The sequence below is a fragment of the Ceratotherium simum genome, chromosome 9 (assembly GCF_057802395.1).
Source record: "Ceratotherium simum simum isolate JZ-2026a chromosome 9, ASM5780239v1, whole genome shotgun sequence".
Taxonomy (NCBI): domain Eukaryota; kingdom Metazoa; phylum Chordata; class Mammalia; order Perissodactyla; family Rhinocerotidae; genus Ceratotherium; species Ceratotherium simum.
In genome coordinates this window covers 45,149,807-45,168,846 of record NC_141908.1, presented here as the reverse complement: position 1 = coordinate 45,168,846, position 19,040 = coordinate 45,149,807, and the positions used below count along the sequence as shown (strand labels likewise).

Genomic DNA, 19,040 nt, shown 5'->3' with positions numbered 1-19,040 from the left:
TCTCTAAACAAAATCATTATGCACAAATTTCTGCACATTAGAGATGGAAGGGACCTGAGATTATCTAGTCCAATACCTGTATTTTGTAAATGAGGGAATGGAGGACCAGAGAAATTAAATGATTCACTTAAGGTAACACAAGTGGGCATTTGGGACACTCCATGCTTTTTGATTCCCAATACACTGTTCCCGCAACTCCGCCTGCAGAAGTAGCAGCCTTGGTTAGTGTGAGTGGGGCATTACACATCCAGCATCTGCATTCCTATTTCACTATCAGGGATTATTTACATAGTCCTTGTTAAGATTATCAGGAGGGTTTGGTACTATCTTCTGTGTGCTTTGCGGCAAGTTTCTTAACCTCTGTAAACCCCAGTTAAGTGGCAATGACAACTGCCTCAAGAGATTAAATAGAAAAAAAGCACATACACAGTGCTTAGCAGCAGATATTGAATAACTGCTCATTTTTTCATTTTTTCATTTTTTTCATGGCTTCTCAGGCCATGCTGAGGCCGTGTCCCACATACAGCAACTAGAAGGACGTGCAACTATGACGTACAACTATCTACTGGGGCTTTGGGGGTGGGGGGGAAAGGAGGAGGATTGGCAATAGATGTTAGCTCAGAGCCGGTCTTCCTCAGCAAAAAAAAAAAAAAAAGGAGGATTAGCATGGATGTTAGCTCAGGGCTGATCTTCCTCACAAAAAAAAAAAAAAGAGCTTATGGGGCTTGATAATGAATTGGAAATAGGAAACAGAGAGAGAAAGTAATCAAAATATGCCTAGGAATTTTGCTTGAGTTAACGGGGCGGTTAGTGTGGTGCCATCTGCAGAGATAGGGAATACTGGGGGAGGTTTGGATGAGAATAGTGGTTGGGGATAGAGAGGAGAATTAAGAGTTTTGGTTGTGAGAAACCCATGGGACATCCAAATGGAGATGACCATGAGATTATTGGGCATATAAATCAGAGGTCAATAAACAGGTCAGGGTTGGAGGTATGAATTTGAGAGTCTCTGACACGTAGATGATATTTAAAGCCATGAGGTTTGATGAAATCACCCGAGGGGTAAAGGTTGTAGAAAGAGAAAAGAAGAGGACAGAGAAGGAGCCCTGGGGTGCTCCAACATTTGGAAATCAGGCAAGCAGACGAGGGCATTGGAGACAGAGGAGTGGCAGTGAAGAGTGAAAAACGTAGATTGTGTTGTCACATAAAGAAGCTAAGGGAAGAGAATCCCAAGCAGAGAGCTTGGGCAGCTGTGAAATGTGCCCTTATTGGAACTTAGGAACTTACTCAAATGTGACCGAGATAGATAATTGTCTATTAGATTTGGACACACATAGGTGATTGGTGGCCTTGACGTGAGAAATGTCAGGCAAGAGTCATATAATGCCTTGAATCTCTCCTTGTTGCCTTTCATTATTGCTTATCTTTTAAAGCCACTTTTATATATTCACTCTGATTTGATATTAGAAAGAAAAGGGACCTTTTGTTGTTCTTAATTGTATTCCTTCAAGCACATAGCACAATGTTGTGCCCACCATTGGAACAAATTTTTTTTTTTTGCTGAGGAAGATTTGCTCTGAGCTAACATCTATTGCCAAATTTCCTCTTTTTTTGCTTGAGGAAGATTAACCCTGAGCTAACGTCCGTGCCAATCTTCCTCTACTTTGTGTATGGGTCACCACCAGAGCATGGCTGACAAGTGCTGTAGGTCTGAGCCTGAGACCCAACCCCGAGAACTTGGGCCACTGAAGTGGAGCATGCCGAACTTGAACCACTAGGCCATGCGACTGGCCCTGGAACAAATTTTTGTCTAATAAAATCTTCTCTTGTTTCATCAAACCCAGAGAGAGACACTAAGAAATTGTTTTGAGGAATCAATCTCCATTTTCTAGTTGAAATACATAGTTTAGGGGCCATGAAAACATTGCCAGTTACTTTGAGGGACAGCCTCATCAATGCTTATCACAATGCATTTTCTATTGGAAGGTCTTCTGTACTGAGAGAGGGTAGCTGTTAAATTTCTCTTTGGTCATTAGAATTTTGAACTGTCTATTTTTATATAGTACTCTCTGAGTGAATCTGTAAGAATTCTATATAGATATAGCAAACACATGTGATCCTATTGGATTTGAGTAGCTTATTAAGGATGTAAGTATATCTCATACACAATTTAAGGCTTTTTTCCAAGCCAAGAAGAGGTATTTGAGTAGATTTCTGTTGTTTTGCTGAGCTTCTCTTTTATTCCGTCTTTTCATTTATTTTAAGGATATTAATATTGGCAAGGATGAGATAATGATTACAAAGGACACATGATTTTGAAGTGCTTTGTAAATTAAATGATAAAAAGACCAATCAGTAGTAATAGCAGGATGCCAATTGAAATTCTGTGTTAAAATTGTTTTGATATTTTTTTAAATATATTATTGCATCAAGTGAAATTTTACCTTAATTTTTATTATGAAAATTGAGTGTAATACTGAGATAATCTTGATGAATAAAGCAGTAATTTACTTAAGCAATAATTTACTATGGCTTGTTGTTTTTAAGGCTTGATTAATGAATTTTTGCCCTGACCTAGAGAAGTTTTCTGTTTCAAATATCTTTTCAGTATAACCTCCTCTCCGCTCACCCTTGTGTGAAATTTGCTTTTGTTTACTGTTAAGAGTAGCAGCCTCCAAGGAGTAGAAACTGATAGTCAAAATAGGCCGCTGGTGACGAAGAGCTTATGTGAAAATCCCTTGGGTAGAAAAACTGCACGTTCCTGTTTAAACAGGGGTGGGGGAGTTCAATGGCAGTTACTGTGATTTTAAAATCTTAAAGAAAACTAGTATTCTTAAGCAGTAAGTTATAGTTATTATTGCAGGATCATGTGTTAGTTTTTTTTTTTTTTTTTGCATTCCCAGAATTTCCTATACTTAAATAAGTTATAACCTTTGATTATTTTCACTATATCTTTGGCTTTTGGTGACATTTAATTTAATTTTATTATTGCTTCAAAGCATCTCAATCAAAAAATTAAGAATATTGGGAGAGATGTGAGTAGGTAAAAGGTATTTTAAAAATTTTGCTGGTGAATAAAAGGTCAAATAAGTTAACAAAGTCTTAAAGCTACTTAGGATTCAGCCAAATCCAAGCCTCTACCTGGTATTCTTTTTACTCAACTATACTATGTAGTAAGCAAACTTTAACTAGATAGACACATTCCTAAATTTAATGTAAATAGATCACAATTGGGAACTAACATATACCTGATCCTACAGGCTCTACCTGTCTAAATTCTACTTTCCTTTCAAGAACTGAGTCACATGTCTCTTCTCTTTGAAGTGCTCCTCCACTCCCACAGAGCTAGTTTCAGCTTGTTCTCATTGCTCTGAATTTTCAAGGTTACCCGTCTGTTTAGTGACACCTCTTTTTTGCTTTGCATTCGTTATTTAATTACTTACACATTGCGTCTTCCCTATTGGATTTCTAGTTCAGTGTGGAAGGATCTTGGTCTGATTCACATGTGCTTTCCAACTTTCAGGACCAAGGTGACAAATGCTTTTTTATTTGAAGTAATGCTAGGGAACATTAAGATGTTCTTAATAGAAGTTCTATGTAAATAATATTTCAACTAATGCTTTGTTCTGCTTTCCTTTTTTAAGTAGGCTTAACTTTAGTAATTAAAGATGGGTTTTCATCACAGCCTCAAAGTACCTTAGGAAATGAGACAGTCACAATACACAGAACATTAAAACTGTGAGTCAGAGGAGTTCATTGCAGTGAGCAGTAGACAGGGAAGATGTCCCAAGGAATTGTGACTCACTCTGAACCTTGAAGGATAGATAGTATGTGTAAAGGCAGAGAGGACAGCGTTCAAATGGAGATCATGATGAGCACCACTTGAAGATGGGAAGGTGCCTGGAATGATGAAAGCGGGCATGGGAAGATCCTGGTGGCAGCAGGAGGTGCCCATTAGACCTTCTTCACTGCTGCTCCTCTTGAAAGCCAAGTCCTCTGGGGACAGAGTTCTTCCTGCTGCCTTACCTCTCTGCCTGTGGCAGCCGGGCTTCTCTTCTGGCCTCCTCCGTGAAACTCTTTTAAAGCCCTAAGTTCCCAGTTATCCCTTGCTCATAAATCTAGTGTGTATTTGTCAATACTCATCTTTTTAAAAATAAAATATAATCAATTAATTTCCAAAAATCCAACACAGGTAATCCTGATATAAAAATTCATTTTCTTCCTTGGTGGTAAGAGCATTCTTCCTTCCCAGTTATATACTTAGGTTCCTCATCTTTGTGGGAAGTAGTCATTGAATTCATTCGTTCAGTCAATAGGAGTGCCTACTATGTAACAGGCATTGTTCCGGAGATTCTATGCATTTGCAAATATGTGTGACACGTGGCAGTGGAGACAAGTCCCTATTCTCATGGGATGGATTACTCTTTAATGGAGGGAGACATGATAAACAAGTGTGTTAGTGGCTGATAAGCCCTAAGGCAAAAGTAAAGCAGAGAAATAGAGCTGTTATCTTAATGTCCGGAGCCAACTCTGTAGAGGGTCCTGAGTCAGGGTTGTTCGAAGTGTATTCAAGGAGAAGGCAGTCATAGGATTGGAATGCCGTGAGCCTTAGGAGAAAGGGGGAAAGAGGAGACTGGAGAGGCTGGAGGTAAGGGAGGACAGATTATAGGACGCTACATCGTATTTTGAGTGAGGTCAGAAGACATTGAAGGGTGGGACAGGAAATGTGGTGATCCAACTTACATTTTAGGAGGATCAGTCCAGCTGCTATGTTGAGAATAGAATATAAAGTGACAAGGTTGAGAGCAGGGAGACCAGTTAGCAGCTTGAACAGAGGTGTTTGGTGATCAAGGTTGTTGGTGGATTCTGGGTCTATTTATAGAATACAGAGCTGGCAGAATTTATTGATGGTTTGGATTGTGAGTGTGTGTGTGAGAGGGGAGTTTTGGCCCAAGGAACTGAAAGAATTGTGATTTACTGAGATGGGAAGACTTGGAGAGGAAAAGATTTGGTTTGGAGGAGCTGGGGAGAGGAATCGGAAGTTAAATGAAGTTGGAGATTCCAGTTAGTCATCTGAGTCCAGATGTCAAGTAAGCGTTGGATTTACGTCTAGAGTCCAAGGGAGAGATCCAAACTGAATATTTGGTGTTTAAGATTTCCTTCCTATAGATTTTGCAAAATTCTTGTTATATTTATTGTAACAACTTTTAAAATTCATTTTTGTTGCTATTGTAAAAGAATTTTTTTCTTTCGTTATACTTTCTGACTAGTTTTTGCTTATGTTTACAAAGACTATTGACTTGAGTTTAACTTTGTACCAGGCCACCTTAGCGAATTCTCTTATTTATAAAAGTTTTTTAATTGATTTACTGATTTTTTGTCTCCTTTGACTTCTCTGTGGAATTTTACCGAACTGTTCAATTCTAAGTACCACTTTCTTTCATGGCTCCATCTGCTTTCCTCTGCCTGAAATATCAATTATTTCTTGTCTTTTCCTGTGAGTTTCTGTTCATTCCCCCAAAACCAGCTCATGTTTCTCATCTATAAAATGTTTCTGGATTCCTAAGAAAGTTTTTGTTTATATGAGCATTAGCTGTACCATCTGGGTAACTATGTTAGAGTAATTATCAAACTTTGTTGGAATTTTGTGTATATCTGTCAGTTCTTTTTGGGGTATAAACCCTTTAGGGGTAGAAACTGGATCTTATCATCTTTACATCCCCAGTGTTTAGCTGAATCTGCTACATGATTGTCTGTTATAGGGTAAATGTTTCTTGAATACATGAGTAGTCAATTTCTGCAAGTTAAAAATGTTGTGAAATTAGATCAAGTTTTCTTCGTATAGATTTTATAAGCTTGTTATATTTATTGTAGCAATTTTAAAACTTCATTTTTGTTGCTATTGTAAAAAAAATCTTTTCTCAAGTGCAATTTATCTCTGAAATTTTACTCCTAAATATTAAAGGCCTATAATTGTAGAAAATTAATGTACAATATAGGAACCTTGCTTCTGTTTTTTCATGACGCTGAATGTGTAAATGTGCTTGGATTTGTGAGACCTTAAATTTTGAAAATACTGAATGGCTAGATGTTACACATGTACTTACAAAGAAGCCCTTTTATCTTGTTTGGTTTTTATTTTGCCTAGGAAATGGGGAGAGGGAGGAATTAAAATTTATATTTTTCTGAATAGGAAGCAGTAGTATTCTTCCAAAAGCAATCAGCCTTTCATAAAGGTAACATTTTCAAAAGCTCTAATTTGCAGTACTTTAAAAAAATATATATATGTCATTACTTGTAGTTACTTTATATTTATTTTCATGTTTCATGTTTCAACCCATCAAATCACTGAATTGGCTCATGTGAATTTTTTCAGAATGTTTACTACCTATTTCTGTTATAAATCAGTTGAGGGGGTCATCCTAGTAAGTGACACTGAAACATATTTATTAGAATAATTATTTGTAACATTTTTCATTGAAACAGAAAAGTAATTTATCAAATAACCAGTCACAGTTCATTGTTCATTGCTAAGCATAGTAGGAAATATAGCATGCTTCTTTCTTGCAGGAAATTATAAGTGTCGGCAAAGAGATAAAACTGGTACCCAGGAAAAACAGAAAAAAATGTTTCATTTGTGAAATCTGTTGAATGTGCTCTATAGGGAAAGACTCTGTGTTAGGGGGTGAGTGGGAGGGGAGAGGGTGGTTTCAGCTAGACTTTGAAGGATAGGTAGGGTTTATCTGGACAGAGAGGCAGAACACACTAGATTGGAAATAAATAGAATGAAAGGCACAAAGGTAAGAGCTATTATGAAGTGTGGAAATGAGATTCTGACCTCCATCCTGAGACAGGAAGGATTTTTATAACTTATCTCATCAAAGAAAATGTTACATTTTTGCTTTGCTGTAGTGAACACACATTAATTGAACCTACTGGAGTGAATATCAAATCTCTTTATCATGTTTCTTTTTATTACCAAGTAATATAGGCATACTGTCAAAAACAAACAAACAAAAATGCAATTAAGAAAGGAAAAAAAACCAAAATCCTCAATTCTATCATCCCTAGTATACTAACAGTTAACATTTTGGTGCATTTTTTTTTCTAGATGTGAAAATCATATATACACACATTTTGTGTTTTTATTAAATTTGATCTTACTCAAAAGTTACTTTTAAAATACATATGTTTTATTTTCTGTGTTTTGTTTTTATTTTAGGAAAAAACCAAAAGCCAAGGCACCACTTCCTCCAGCTGAGACCAAATACCTTGATGCCTCTTCAGTTGATGATTCTGTAGAATCCTCTGCTTTTATCATGGAACAGAAGGAAAACATGATAGATAAAGACATTGAACTCTCAGTGGTCCTTCCTGGGGATGTTATCAAATCTACTACTGTTCATGGCAGGTATGATGGGGCGAATGAAATACCAGGATTTCCTTTTCTTCTTCTGTCATTGAAACCCTCTGTTGTGTACTTCTTGATTTTTTTCTTTGACAAAATACTTCATTTATCACTTAGTTATCTATTAAAAAAATGCTAAAAAGTATTAACATTTTTCTGACAATGTTTTAGTATTGATGCTGTGAATTCCACACCCGCTGTCAAGTGACTCTTGAAATTTAGAACTATTTTATGTTTTGTTAGTCATTTAATGAGTTTTTTAAAAATAGCCTTTCCCAGAAAAATGGTTATCAGTTACATTGATTTTGTAAGACAAACTTACAAAGCAAGTCAATGACCTATAAGAAAACCCTTTCCCTTCCTCTCCAAATTATTCTTTCCCTTTTAAGCTGCTTCTCTGAATTTGATTTTGCAGAAGTTACTAACTACTCTTAAAATCGAATACTCTATTATTTGTCAAAACAGATAAATCTATCGGTAAAACTACCAGGATTTTTAATTTCATTAAACGATTTAATTAATTTATTAAAAATATGGATAAGTTTAATAGAAATGTAAAATTAAACTTGAACTCAGAAGTGAAGTAGTGATTTAGGAGACTTATTTTTAATCGCGTAGAAATTAGAAAAATGGAATAAAGCCAAGTGTAATTTTCCATTTCATTTTGAAGTGGAAAGTTACAGGAGTTGTGTACTTGGTCCTTTTCCACCTTTCACCTTCAACTGCCGGTTTGTTATCAGGAGTCCTGTTGTAGAAATCTAGGCTGTTTTGACTTTAGTATAGTCTCTGTGTGTGTACATGTGTGTGTGTGTGTGTGTGTGTGTGTGTGTGTGTAGAAAAAAAGAATAAGTAAGCAACATATTGGATATTGCATTCTTACAATGAGGTTTTATCTAGAGGGACCTCATTCAAGATAATCTTAATCATAAGATTTATCATCAAGATTATGTGTACCTTTACAAATTATTGAAAGTACATGAAAATAGAAAAGCTCAGCGTTAGCAAACAATACATAGTATTGTGTATTAAATTCTCATTGAATGTAAGTAAGTTGTGTTTTGCCATTTGTTTTGTATTGAAAGTAGTTTTGGAGATCACACCTTGCAGCATATTTATGAGGTTGAAAAACCTGTGACTGTCCTTGGGGTCTTTTTACATAAGAGGCAGGTAATCACCTGGGTTCTTCCTCTGCTTGATGAGGAAGGCGTCTTGTAAGTCATCATCTTCAATCCTTGAAATAACACCATTACCCTGGTTTTAAAATAATAACGATAATAGATGTGGCTGAGGGTAATAAAGGCAATTCCTTTAATTTTCCCTGAATTCAAAGTAAGTTACAAAAAAAAAAAACTGCCTCATTTTTCCTAGTTCTTCCCTGATGCTGACAGGTGACAGTGGTTTCATTATCAGTACTCTTCAAAATTTCTTCTTGGACGTACCAGTCATCTCTCTACACTGCCGTCTTCTCTGCTTTCAGCCTTCTGAGTGCTTTAGATTTTTTTTTTTTTTTTTTTTTTTGGTGAGGAAGATTAACCCTGAGCTGACATCTGTTGCCAATCCTTCTCTTTTTGCTGAGGAAGATTGGCTCTGGGCTAACATCCGTGCCCATCTTCCTCCACTTTTTATATGTCAGATGCCTGCCACAGCATGGCTTATTTTTTAACTGTGCGTAGGTCCACGCCTGGGATCCGAACCCACGAACCCCGGGCCGCCAAAGCAGAGTGCTCGAACTTAACCACTACACCACTGGACTGGCCCCTAGATTTTTTTTTTCTTAACTTTAATGACTTCAGCATTAGAATCTCGGTTTTCCTGTCTATCCTGTCCCCCATCATAATTATTTTAGACTTTTCCACATGCTACCCTCAGCTAACTTTTCTTCTCTTTCCTTAACTCTGGGAACCTACATCCAGAGTCTACTTCCCCTGTCTACCAGGATGGTTGTGTCTCATCACTTTAAAGCTGTTCCATTCCTGAGGTGTTAGGGTTCCCTCTTTGAACACAACCTTTTTGACATCCAGCTTACCCACTTTCTCTTTCTTAATTGGATTTGTTCTTCATCCTCCTTCTTAAGTCTACTTTATGACTGCTCTTCAGGTTGCTGCATTTTTCTTCGTGTTTAACTGGGATTCTGCATCAGTCATTTCTACTACATTCTTATTTACAGGGACCCTAGATTTTTCCTCACCCTTCTGACCTCCCAGCATGTTTGCCTGCCAGGTCCCTAAACCTGAGTAATTTTTCATCAATCAGCTTTTTGCTTTTGGGCCACCAACTGTTGTTGAATTACCTCATTTCTCTTATCTATAAAAATGTTTTATAACTGAATTGTTGTTAGGATTATATAAAATACTATCAGTGCCTGGCACATATGGGCTTCCTCCATTTTCTATTGAGAACTGCTTTCCTTATCCCTGGGCTGTCTCCATTTACCCTCCACCCTCGGATTAATCTGACTGAAACACCCTCTGTTTGTGGCACTGCCTTGATAAAAGACTGCAGGAACAGCAATTCAATACCAAATTAGGGAAGTCCAAACTACCAGGCCTGGAGATTGGGACATCTTATTTTCTTCACCTCCAAAATTAAGTAGACTTTTCCTTCAATACTCGCCTTTGAATATCTTAAGCTTTCCAAACTCTTCTGACACTTGATACCATTGATGGTTATCATGTGGTATATGTTCTATGCTATAATTTATGCGTATATCTTATCTTCTTGAATAAACCACCAGATCCATGTGGGCATCATTACTTTTCTTCATAGTGTTTAGCACAGTTTCTTGCAATGTGGTAGGCATTTAATAAATTCATTCAAGTCTCCCTAAACCCTTGTATGTAGAAGGAGGTAGCAACTTAAATGGGGTGCTTTGAAGAGGCATTTGGATGGGCCCTAGTTGCTTTCCCAGGATCTTTTAAAGATTTTATTTATTTATTTTTCCCCCCCAAAGCCCCAGTAGATAGTTGTATGTCATAGCTGCACATCCTTCTAGTTGCTGTATGTGGGACTCGGCCTCAGCATGGCCAGAGAAGCAGTGCCTCGGTGCGCGCCCGGGATCCGAACCCGGGCCGCCAGCAGCGGAGCGCACGCACTTAACCGCCAAGCCACGGGCCCGCCCTCAGGATCTTTTGAATAAAGATATTTTCTCCAGGTGGAGAACAAGGCAAGAATGAGCAGAATGCAGAGGCCTCAAATTCTGATTGCTTTTTAAATTTTGTTTAGGGCTGAAAAATTCTTCTGAGGGTAGAATTTGTTTCATATCAGTGTTTTTAGTAGGGAGTTTGATGTAAAGACTTTGTTCCTAATAGTTTTATTCAGGAATGAGTCATGTTGTAGACGCTATGACTAACTTTTTTATGTTAAGCGTTTATGATTAAAAGTGGTTGTGTGACTGAATATCTTAGGAGTGTGATTCTGGATAGCTTAGGAATGATTCTAGATCTTTTAGAGTGTGATTCAGGAAATCTTACAAGTGTGATTTGGGATATATTGAATGCTGCAGCTACTGCTGGCCCATTGTTTAAAATAGAAAATAATGTTTAACAATAACAACAACAGCAAAAATGTTCAGAAGTTCTGTTTCTGAAAATATATTCTATTTCTGAAAAATGTTAGCTATCTAACGTGAAGACCTGTGACAGATAACTTAAATTGCTTCATGGCATTGTTACTACAAATGGAATAGAAAGCTTTCAACAAAATGATGCAGGAATTTGGTGGGGGCCTGGGGAAGAGTAATTTTAAATAAGTTTAAGTGCATAAGGTTTTCTTTTTTTTTTTTTTTTTTTATTTTTTTTTAAAGATTTTATTTTTTTTATTTATTTTTTCCCCCCAAAGCCCCAGTAGATAGTTGTATGTCATAGCTGCACATCCTTCTAGTTGCTGTATGTGGGACGCGGCCTCAGCATGGCCGGAGAAGCAGCGCGTCGGTGCGAGCCCGGGATCCGAACCTGGGTCGCCAGCAGTGGAGCGCGCTCACTTAACCACCAAGCCACGGGGCCGGCCCGCATAAGGTTTTCTTAAATCAGAGTTCCGTACGTCACTGTGAAGGGTCCCTAATATTTTTTGAGACCATCATTTCTTAATTTGTCTAAATATTCCTTTATAATTATATTCCAATATAAATCATATTCCAATATAAATATATTTATTTTGATAGTATTATTTATATGCATTTCCTTTGAAGAATAATATCAATATTAGACTGAAATAAATATTTAGAAAACTTATCATATGCTTCATTTAACTTTTCACAAATTTTTTTTTTTTCTCAAAATGTGTTCTTGGAGATTTTTAGAAAGCTCCTCTCTGTCTTCTTATACCACTCATGCAGAGGTATGCTCAGAATGTTCCATTTGCAAGAATGTGAACACACAGCACTATCTTCAGAAGAACGCACTTGTTGTACATTGATTTTTCACCAAATAGCTTATTTAGATTAGGGAATACAATAAGGTTGGAGGTGGTAATAGACTTTATGCTCAAGGGAAAACTAAAAACTTGCTATCCTGAATTAGGTTGGTAGCCTTCTGCTGGCTTAACAATCTTTTGGTAGCAGAGCTTAGTGATACTGCCTCTTTAATGACTGAAAGTCACCCTGTGTCTGCCATCTTGCCTTTGTGAACCTTTGCAGGGCCAGCCTGAAAACTCTTGAGCATTTCTGTGTATCCAGATATCATGGATGATTGGATTTCAGGAAGGAGCAATGAAAATATTTTATTTATATATAACATATAGTAGTATGCTGTAGTATAGGTACAGGTATAGATATGTGTATGTATATAGATGTGTGTGTGTGTGTTTATATATATTTATGTATATATGTGTGTGCTGGTAGAGCAAATGACCTTTGTCACTAGACACAGCAGCTCTGTGCCTTACTAAAAGTGAGCATTAATGGTTACTGCTGTTACAGACAAGCTGCCTAGAGGCTGTCCTCCTCAGAAAATGCCACACTACACAACGGCATAAGTGGTGGTATCTACCAGTACTTGGGAAAAGTTAATTTTTAATGAAAATGAGCTTATAGGCTAAACCGTTGCAGACATTACAGAGAATAAGGAAATATGTGGGTTCATTTGTACATCACATCAGGTCCTTACCGTGTAGCCCAGTATGTAATGATTCCACACTGAATAAGTGTTCTTTCCTTTTTCCTCTTTTCTCTCTCTCTGGGACACTTTAAAAGCACTTTTCATTTGGGAAATTTGATAAAAAGTTGACATTAATCCTGTTTGTTAGCCTATGGGGAGAGCATTCTATGGCTCTACTAGTGCACTCTCTCCCACAAAAGGGAAGAATGGAATTAATACCGTTTAAACAGAGGAAGATATTGCTCTCTTTTATGCCCATACCATAAATAGGAATTTGTTTTGATTTGAGCAAATCTGAGAATGGCATGAATGGAAACACAAATAAAGAAAGCAGAGAACTTGAAGTTAGAAATCCCAGGCCCTTGAGTTGATTCCATATCTTGCTGTGTGATCTCAAGCAAGTCATCCAACTCTCTGGCCTTTGCCTGTAAAATGACCCAGAGACATGTTGTACATGGTTTGTGGCCTGATTGGCCTGTCCAGTAGCACAGTGGATAGCAGAGTTGAGAGTAAGCCCACAGCATTGACTGGCACTGGGTGGGTCAGATTACTGGCTTAGGAGCATTTTACATGGACTACAGTGCCACCTATTGGAAAAAAGGAGGCTATGAAAAATGACAAGATAATACTGGATTGATGTGGGTCAATTTTGTTTAAAAAAAAACTAACACAACAGTATAGATCTCGAAGAGTTTCAAAATTTCCTTTCATACTTATATTTATTGAAAAATATCAAATGACAAATGTGTGGTAAACATATTATATAATAAATAGGCTAAGAGGTTTCAAAAACACACTACTAAAAATCTATTGCGTGGCACAAATCATGTTGAACTCCATAAAAATGCTTAAATTTTGGTTTAGATACTTATTCAATTGTAGCTGCTTAAAGTAAAAGTTGGAATTTTAACTGTTAAGTGTATTTAAGTGCTGGCTGAATTTTTTCACTTGGGAGTGAAGAATCTTGTAATCTAGGCTCTCGGACTGCCCTCCACAGCCCTGAGCCAGGGAGCACATAAGCCTCTGTTGGCTGATTGCTCTCCTGGTTGGGAAAGGGTGACAGAATGCTCACAAATGCCCTCTGAGTGTAGTTCTAGGAGGGCCACCCTCTTCTCTTTACTTTCCTGGCATCTTCGCTTTGTAACAATGACCCTTGTTAATTTTATTTTTAATTTTTTGTGACCACAAATGCAATAGTTGAGTATTATAGAAAGTAGGAAAATACAGATAAGCCTAAAAAAATTTTAAGCACCATGTCATTATTAAGCAGGCAGATTACAACTATTAACATTGTGGTATATAGCCTTTTATTCATATCTACACGTATGCCTAGACACACACACACAAATATATATACACACATATATTTATATAGGCACTTTTTTTGTTTTTTACCAATATGGCGTCATATTGCACATGCTATCTGTTACCTGCCTTTTTTTTCAGTCAATGATTTCTAACTTTCTTGTCAATAAAATTTTATCATATACTTTGTCCATATTTGAATTGCCCCAATTGCAGTGAGATATATTTGTAGTATTTCTGTTTTTATAAAGGATGTGTATGTATGTTTAATTGGTATATTCTTTAATCACAGTTTTTATGAATGTAATTATAATTATCTCTGAATATAACATCCAAGATAAATGACTAGGTAGAGTTTAGTCTAAAGTGGTGAATTTCAATTTTTTTTCTACTTTTAGAAATACCTGTTTTCAGTATTTGATATAAGAACTTTTGTCCATTTAATACTGATCTGATCTATTGTCTTCAAATCTTTATTTTGTGTTACTTTCTTCAAAATGTTTCTTATAGCATAATTCAATAAACGTTCTTGACTTTGAGATTATGTTTGTTTTATGTACCTGATCCACTTCATTTCATGCACACAGGTGTAGTTAAGAGAGTATTGCTTCATTTCTGAACTCATTACTGAACTAGGTGGGTTAGCATACGATAAATAGACATCAGTAACAATAGGAATGTTCTAAAAATTCCCATACTATCATTGGTCTAATTGAGTTGTTAGTGTGCATTTGTAAGGGACAGCTGGAACCAATTCAACTCAGCTCAGTTTTGAGGCTGTGTTGAAAATGGGTAAAATACTTTATTAGATACTAGGAGAGATTTAAAGAATCATAATAAGGAAGACTCTTATTTGTAGAGTTCAGCCCCTTCTCAGATGCTTGAAACTCATCTACTCCTAATAAGTACTTATCATCATGCATCCTCATTTTCCTATGACAGTCCCTATTTGAACCTGTTATCCCAGAGTAATTACTAATAATGCCCCCTTTCACTCTCAGGTGTCCCAGGTTGGATGATAAATTACATAGCCACCCTATTGGTAAGTGACTTTGTTTAAGCACCTTCAGAGTTTGGAAATTCACCAAGGCAGTTGTTGGACTCCTTGCTGATCTGAGAGCTCTTTGGGGAACTATGATTTTCATTTTTGATACCCATTTGGATTTTTAAAACACAAAAATGAAAGTCTTGCATTATCTATCAGCTAGCAAAACTAAGACAAGATTACGCCTAATATACGTCATGAATGCAGAAAGGGTCACCAGAGGATTTAGGGGGTGATTTAATGATGTCATTAATCCATGAAGTAAAACTGCAGCAGATAGCCTTTTGCAAACCATCCACCCCATCCTGAAGCCTGATTTATGGTGTCATAAAGCTAAATGTAGCTGGATTAAGAGTCAGGACATTCTAATCCTCACTGTTCCCTAATTATATAGATGCTCTTCATAATCTGCTCATGTAACTTCTCTAATCTCAATTTTTTCGTCCATAAAATGGGAGTAGCTTTTGTGGTGGTTGTGAGATCAAATGAGGTAACAGATATGAAATTAATATACGGGATTGTTATTTATTTCTAAATGGAAGTGGGAAATCTCATAGGGATCTTCATTTCAAAGAAGAGTTTTTAAAGAGTCTTAAAAAAAAATCTGCCCTCCAGGAAATCATTATTTTACAAGAGAAAAAAATATGTAAATAGTATTAGTACAAAGCAGACTCTGTTAAGTAATATAATAAACCCAAAATTCAAAGTGACTTGGTGGTATAGAGGAGGAAGAGACTGTGCCTTACTTGAATGAGGAAGTGATGCTCAAGTTCAGCCAATCCTTTTCAACTTTTAATCACTTGACTCAGGTTTCAGGTGGACTGCTGGCATGTGCTCCTACCTTAGCAAACAAGAAAACAAGCATCCTTCCTGTGGTGATCCCGTGGTTGAACCTGTTAGCCAACTGCTGTTTGGTGCATCAACTCTGATAATTACCCTCAAACCAAAATGGTGGTCTTTGGTTGTAGTAATTTGGCATCCAGGTGGATAATTCTGAACAACTATACTCAAGAGATGATTTCATTTTCTTTGGGTGCACTCTGTGGCTAGATATCCCCACAGCAGCCCCAATGGATGCAGGGCCTGCTTAAAAGTTAATGTCCTACTTTTATAGGGTTATGGCTCCTTTATGGTAGAGCTAGACATAATGAGGGTAATTCCCACCCTCAAAGTCGTCTAGGTCAGAGTCATCTCTTCTGTGCTTTTAGTGCCAATGGCTGAGGTTTCAATTAAATACTTCAAGCATTGGAACTGGTCTGAGGCTGTTTTTGGAAAAAGTCTTAGCCCAACTTAATGCTTAAATCCCACCTCTGTGTAAAGATGTCATGGCTTTAGACACAACAAGGCTACTAGTCAAATTTGTTAATTAAAAAAAAAATAGCTTTCACACTTATATGTTTTTAAAGCCTGTGAATCTCCTTTCAACAACTTTGCCTTTTCACGCGTCACATACTATACAGAGATCTCAGTTGTATATTGTCTGCTATGTGTTTGAGCTCATGGATATTTAAGCAGAATTACCTCGAGATAAATAGTGGCTGGTTCCTATAAATTCCTCATTCAATGACATTGACCTCACTATGTGCCTGACATTGTATTAGGTTCTGGGAGTAAAGATTGCTAAGAGGTGGTCCTGCCAGAGAGGAGTTCATATCTAGGTAGAGATGGAACCCAGATACCATCTTGAGGTCACTCTGCTCCTTAAGGTCTAGATAAGATTGACCTGAACCCCACCTTGTGGAAAGTTCAATACCCTTTATAATATTATTATAAATTCCCAAGGGTTTGTGTTCTTGGAGCCACCTCTGGCTCTGACTTGATATCTTATTTGGGGATTCTTTTTTTTTTTTTTTTTTGCTGAGGAAGATTGGCCCTGAGCTAACATCTGTTTCCAATCCTTCTCTTTTTGCTGAGGAAAATTGGCCCTGAGCTAACAGCCATGCCAATCTTCCTTTATTTTGTATGTGAGCTGCCACCACAGCACGGCCGCTGATGAGTGGTGTAGGTCTGCGCCCAGGAACTAAACCTGGGCCACTGAAGTGGAGTGCGCCAAACTTAACCACTAGGCCACAGGCCCAGTCCCCTTATTTTTGGATTCTTCTTTTTCAGTCTCTACCTTCTGAAATTGATTTAACCTCTCCCAAAGCTACTAGGACTTTGGTGATGGTTTGTGGGTCACCAGGGAGAGGTTAGTAAGCATATCACATAGCAAATAATTTAAATTAGCATTTGAGGCCTCCTGTTGGGTCCTTTCAGCGATCTTGCCACTTTGCAGTGTCCCTGCAATCCTGGCCTCTGTCCACTGGCTGGCTCCTCTTTCTGTCTCTCGTGTCTTACCCTTTTCTTCTTGCACTGCCTTTACTCTTATCAACTCCTTACAGAATAGATCTGGAATCTGACCAGTCTAAGTCACCACCATCTCACACCTAAATTTTTGCAATAGCTTTGTAACTGCTCCCCTGGGCTATTCTGAACACAACCATCAGAACATAATCCTTTTAAAATGTAAAGTAGATCGCATCACTCCTCAGAACTCTTCAGTGATTTTCTATCTCACTCAATAAAACCCCAAGTCTTCACCAGATCTTTAAGCTCTGTAAGATAGTCACTCTGATTTCATGCTTACTGTTCTAACCCTAGAGGACTGGTTTCTGTTTTTCCTTAAACACATGGAGCACACTCCTACCTCAGAGCCTTTGCACATGACAACTCTGCCTGGAATGCTCTTTCCCCAGATGTCCCATTCCATTCAGGTCTCTAGTCTAATGTCATTTTTTCAGTTAGGACATTTCCTAACCTCCTTCCTTATCTTGTTTTTCATATGGCATTTATCATTATCTGATAGACTATATATTTTACTTGTTTGTTTATCCTCTTCTCTCTAGATCACTAGTTTGAAAACTGTAGTGTGCATCAGAATCAGGAAGAGTGCTGGTCAAAGCACGTATTGCTGTGCTTCACTCTCAGAGTTTCTGATTCAATAATCTGGGCTGAGACTTGACAATTTGCCTTCCTAACAAGTTCTCAGCAATACTGATGCTGCTGGTCCATGAATCACACTTTGAGAACCAATGCACTAGAACTACTCTGCCCAATACAGTGGCCACTCACCACATGTGGCTACTTGAATTGAGTTGAAATGAAACGAAAAGAAAATTCTGTTAGTTAGTTGGCTAGCTCAAGGTATTTCAATGGCTCAATAGCTGCGTGTGATGTGTGGCCACTGTACAGGACAACAGAGATATAGAAAATTTCCGTCATTGCAGAAAGCTCTGCTGGACAGCACTGCTCTAGAGCGTAAACTACATAAAGATGGATTTCTATTCTGTTCTTTTCCCTAGAGCTTTATCCTCATATTTCTATATCTCATCCACTTGGAGCTTATTTTAGTGTAAGAAATAAGGTGGATACATAACTTGTATTTTTCATCACATCGCTAGTCAGTTTTTCCAGTATCAGTTATTGAAAATTCAGTTCTCTCCCCAGAAATTTGAAATATCATTATCATATGCAGTATTAAATTCCCATCTGTATTTCTGTTCTGTCTGTTACAGAACTTTCTGGTCTGTTGCATTTATCTGTCTGGGAATAGGAATATTTTCAAGACAAAATTGGCTTCTGGAATTATTGAATAAAGAATTAAACCTGGAATTACAGAAGATGAGAATAAAGTCATAAAGAAGTTCTATGATTTTTAATTGCCTTTCAAAGAGGCGTTTTTATTAGAAAACATTTAGGCAGTGTTGAGTTCAAAGGTCATGATATAGCTCTAGTCAGCATGCAACCTTTTGCCATGAAATCTGGTATAGTGTACAAAGATTACAGATGACCAAGTCGACTGAGGGAATAAGACATTATTATAATATTCTTGGTCCATTATCCACTCCATTTATTAAATTAGAAAATTAATATAACAGATAGAAATACAATAATTCATTAAGGCATATCAGAAGGGTTAAATAAGTGTACATTCAGAGTGCTAAATTTTTCTTACCTTTTAAAAATGGAAAATAACGGGGCTGGCCTGGTGGCGCAAGTGGTCAAGTGTGCGTACTCTGATGTGGCGGCCCAGGGTTTGCCAGTGGTCAAGTGTGCATACTCTGATGTGGCGGCCCGGGGTTTGCCAGTTCAGATTCCAGGTGGGCACTGATGCACCGCTTGTCAGGCCATGCTGTGGTGGTGTCCCATA

General features: G+C 37.4%; 1 protein-coding gene across 1 annotated transcript in view; it reads left to right on the top strand.

Annotated features, from left to right (window-relative positions):
* Nucleotides 1-19,040, top strand: part of COBLL1 (cordon-bleu WH2 repeat protein like 1) — a 154,627-nt gene that overhangs the window by 84,342 nt on the left and 51,245 nt on the right. The window contains exon 3 of the mRNA XM_087434927.1: nt 7,223-7,411. Coding sequence (XP_087291053.1) covers nt 7,223-7,411 — 189 coding nt within the window. The remainder of the gene's footprint in view (nt 1-7,222; nt 7,412-19,040) is intronic.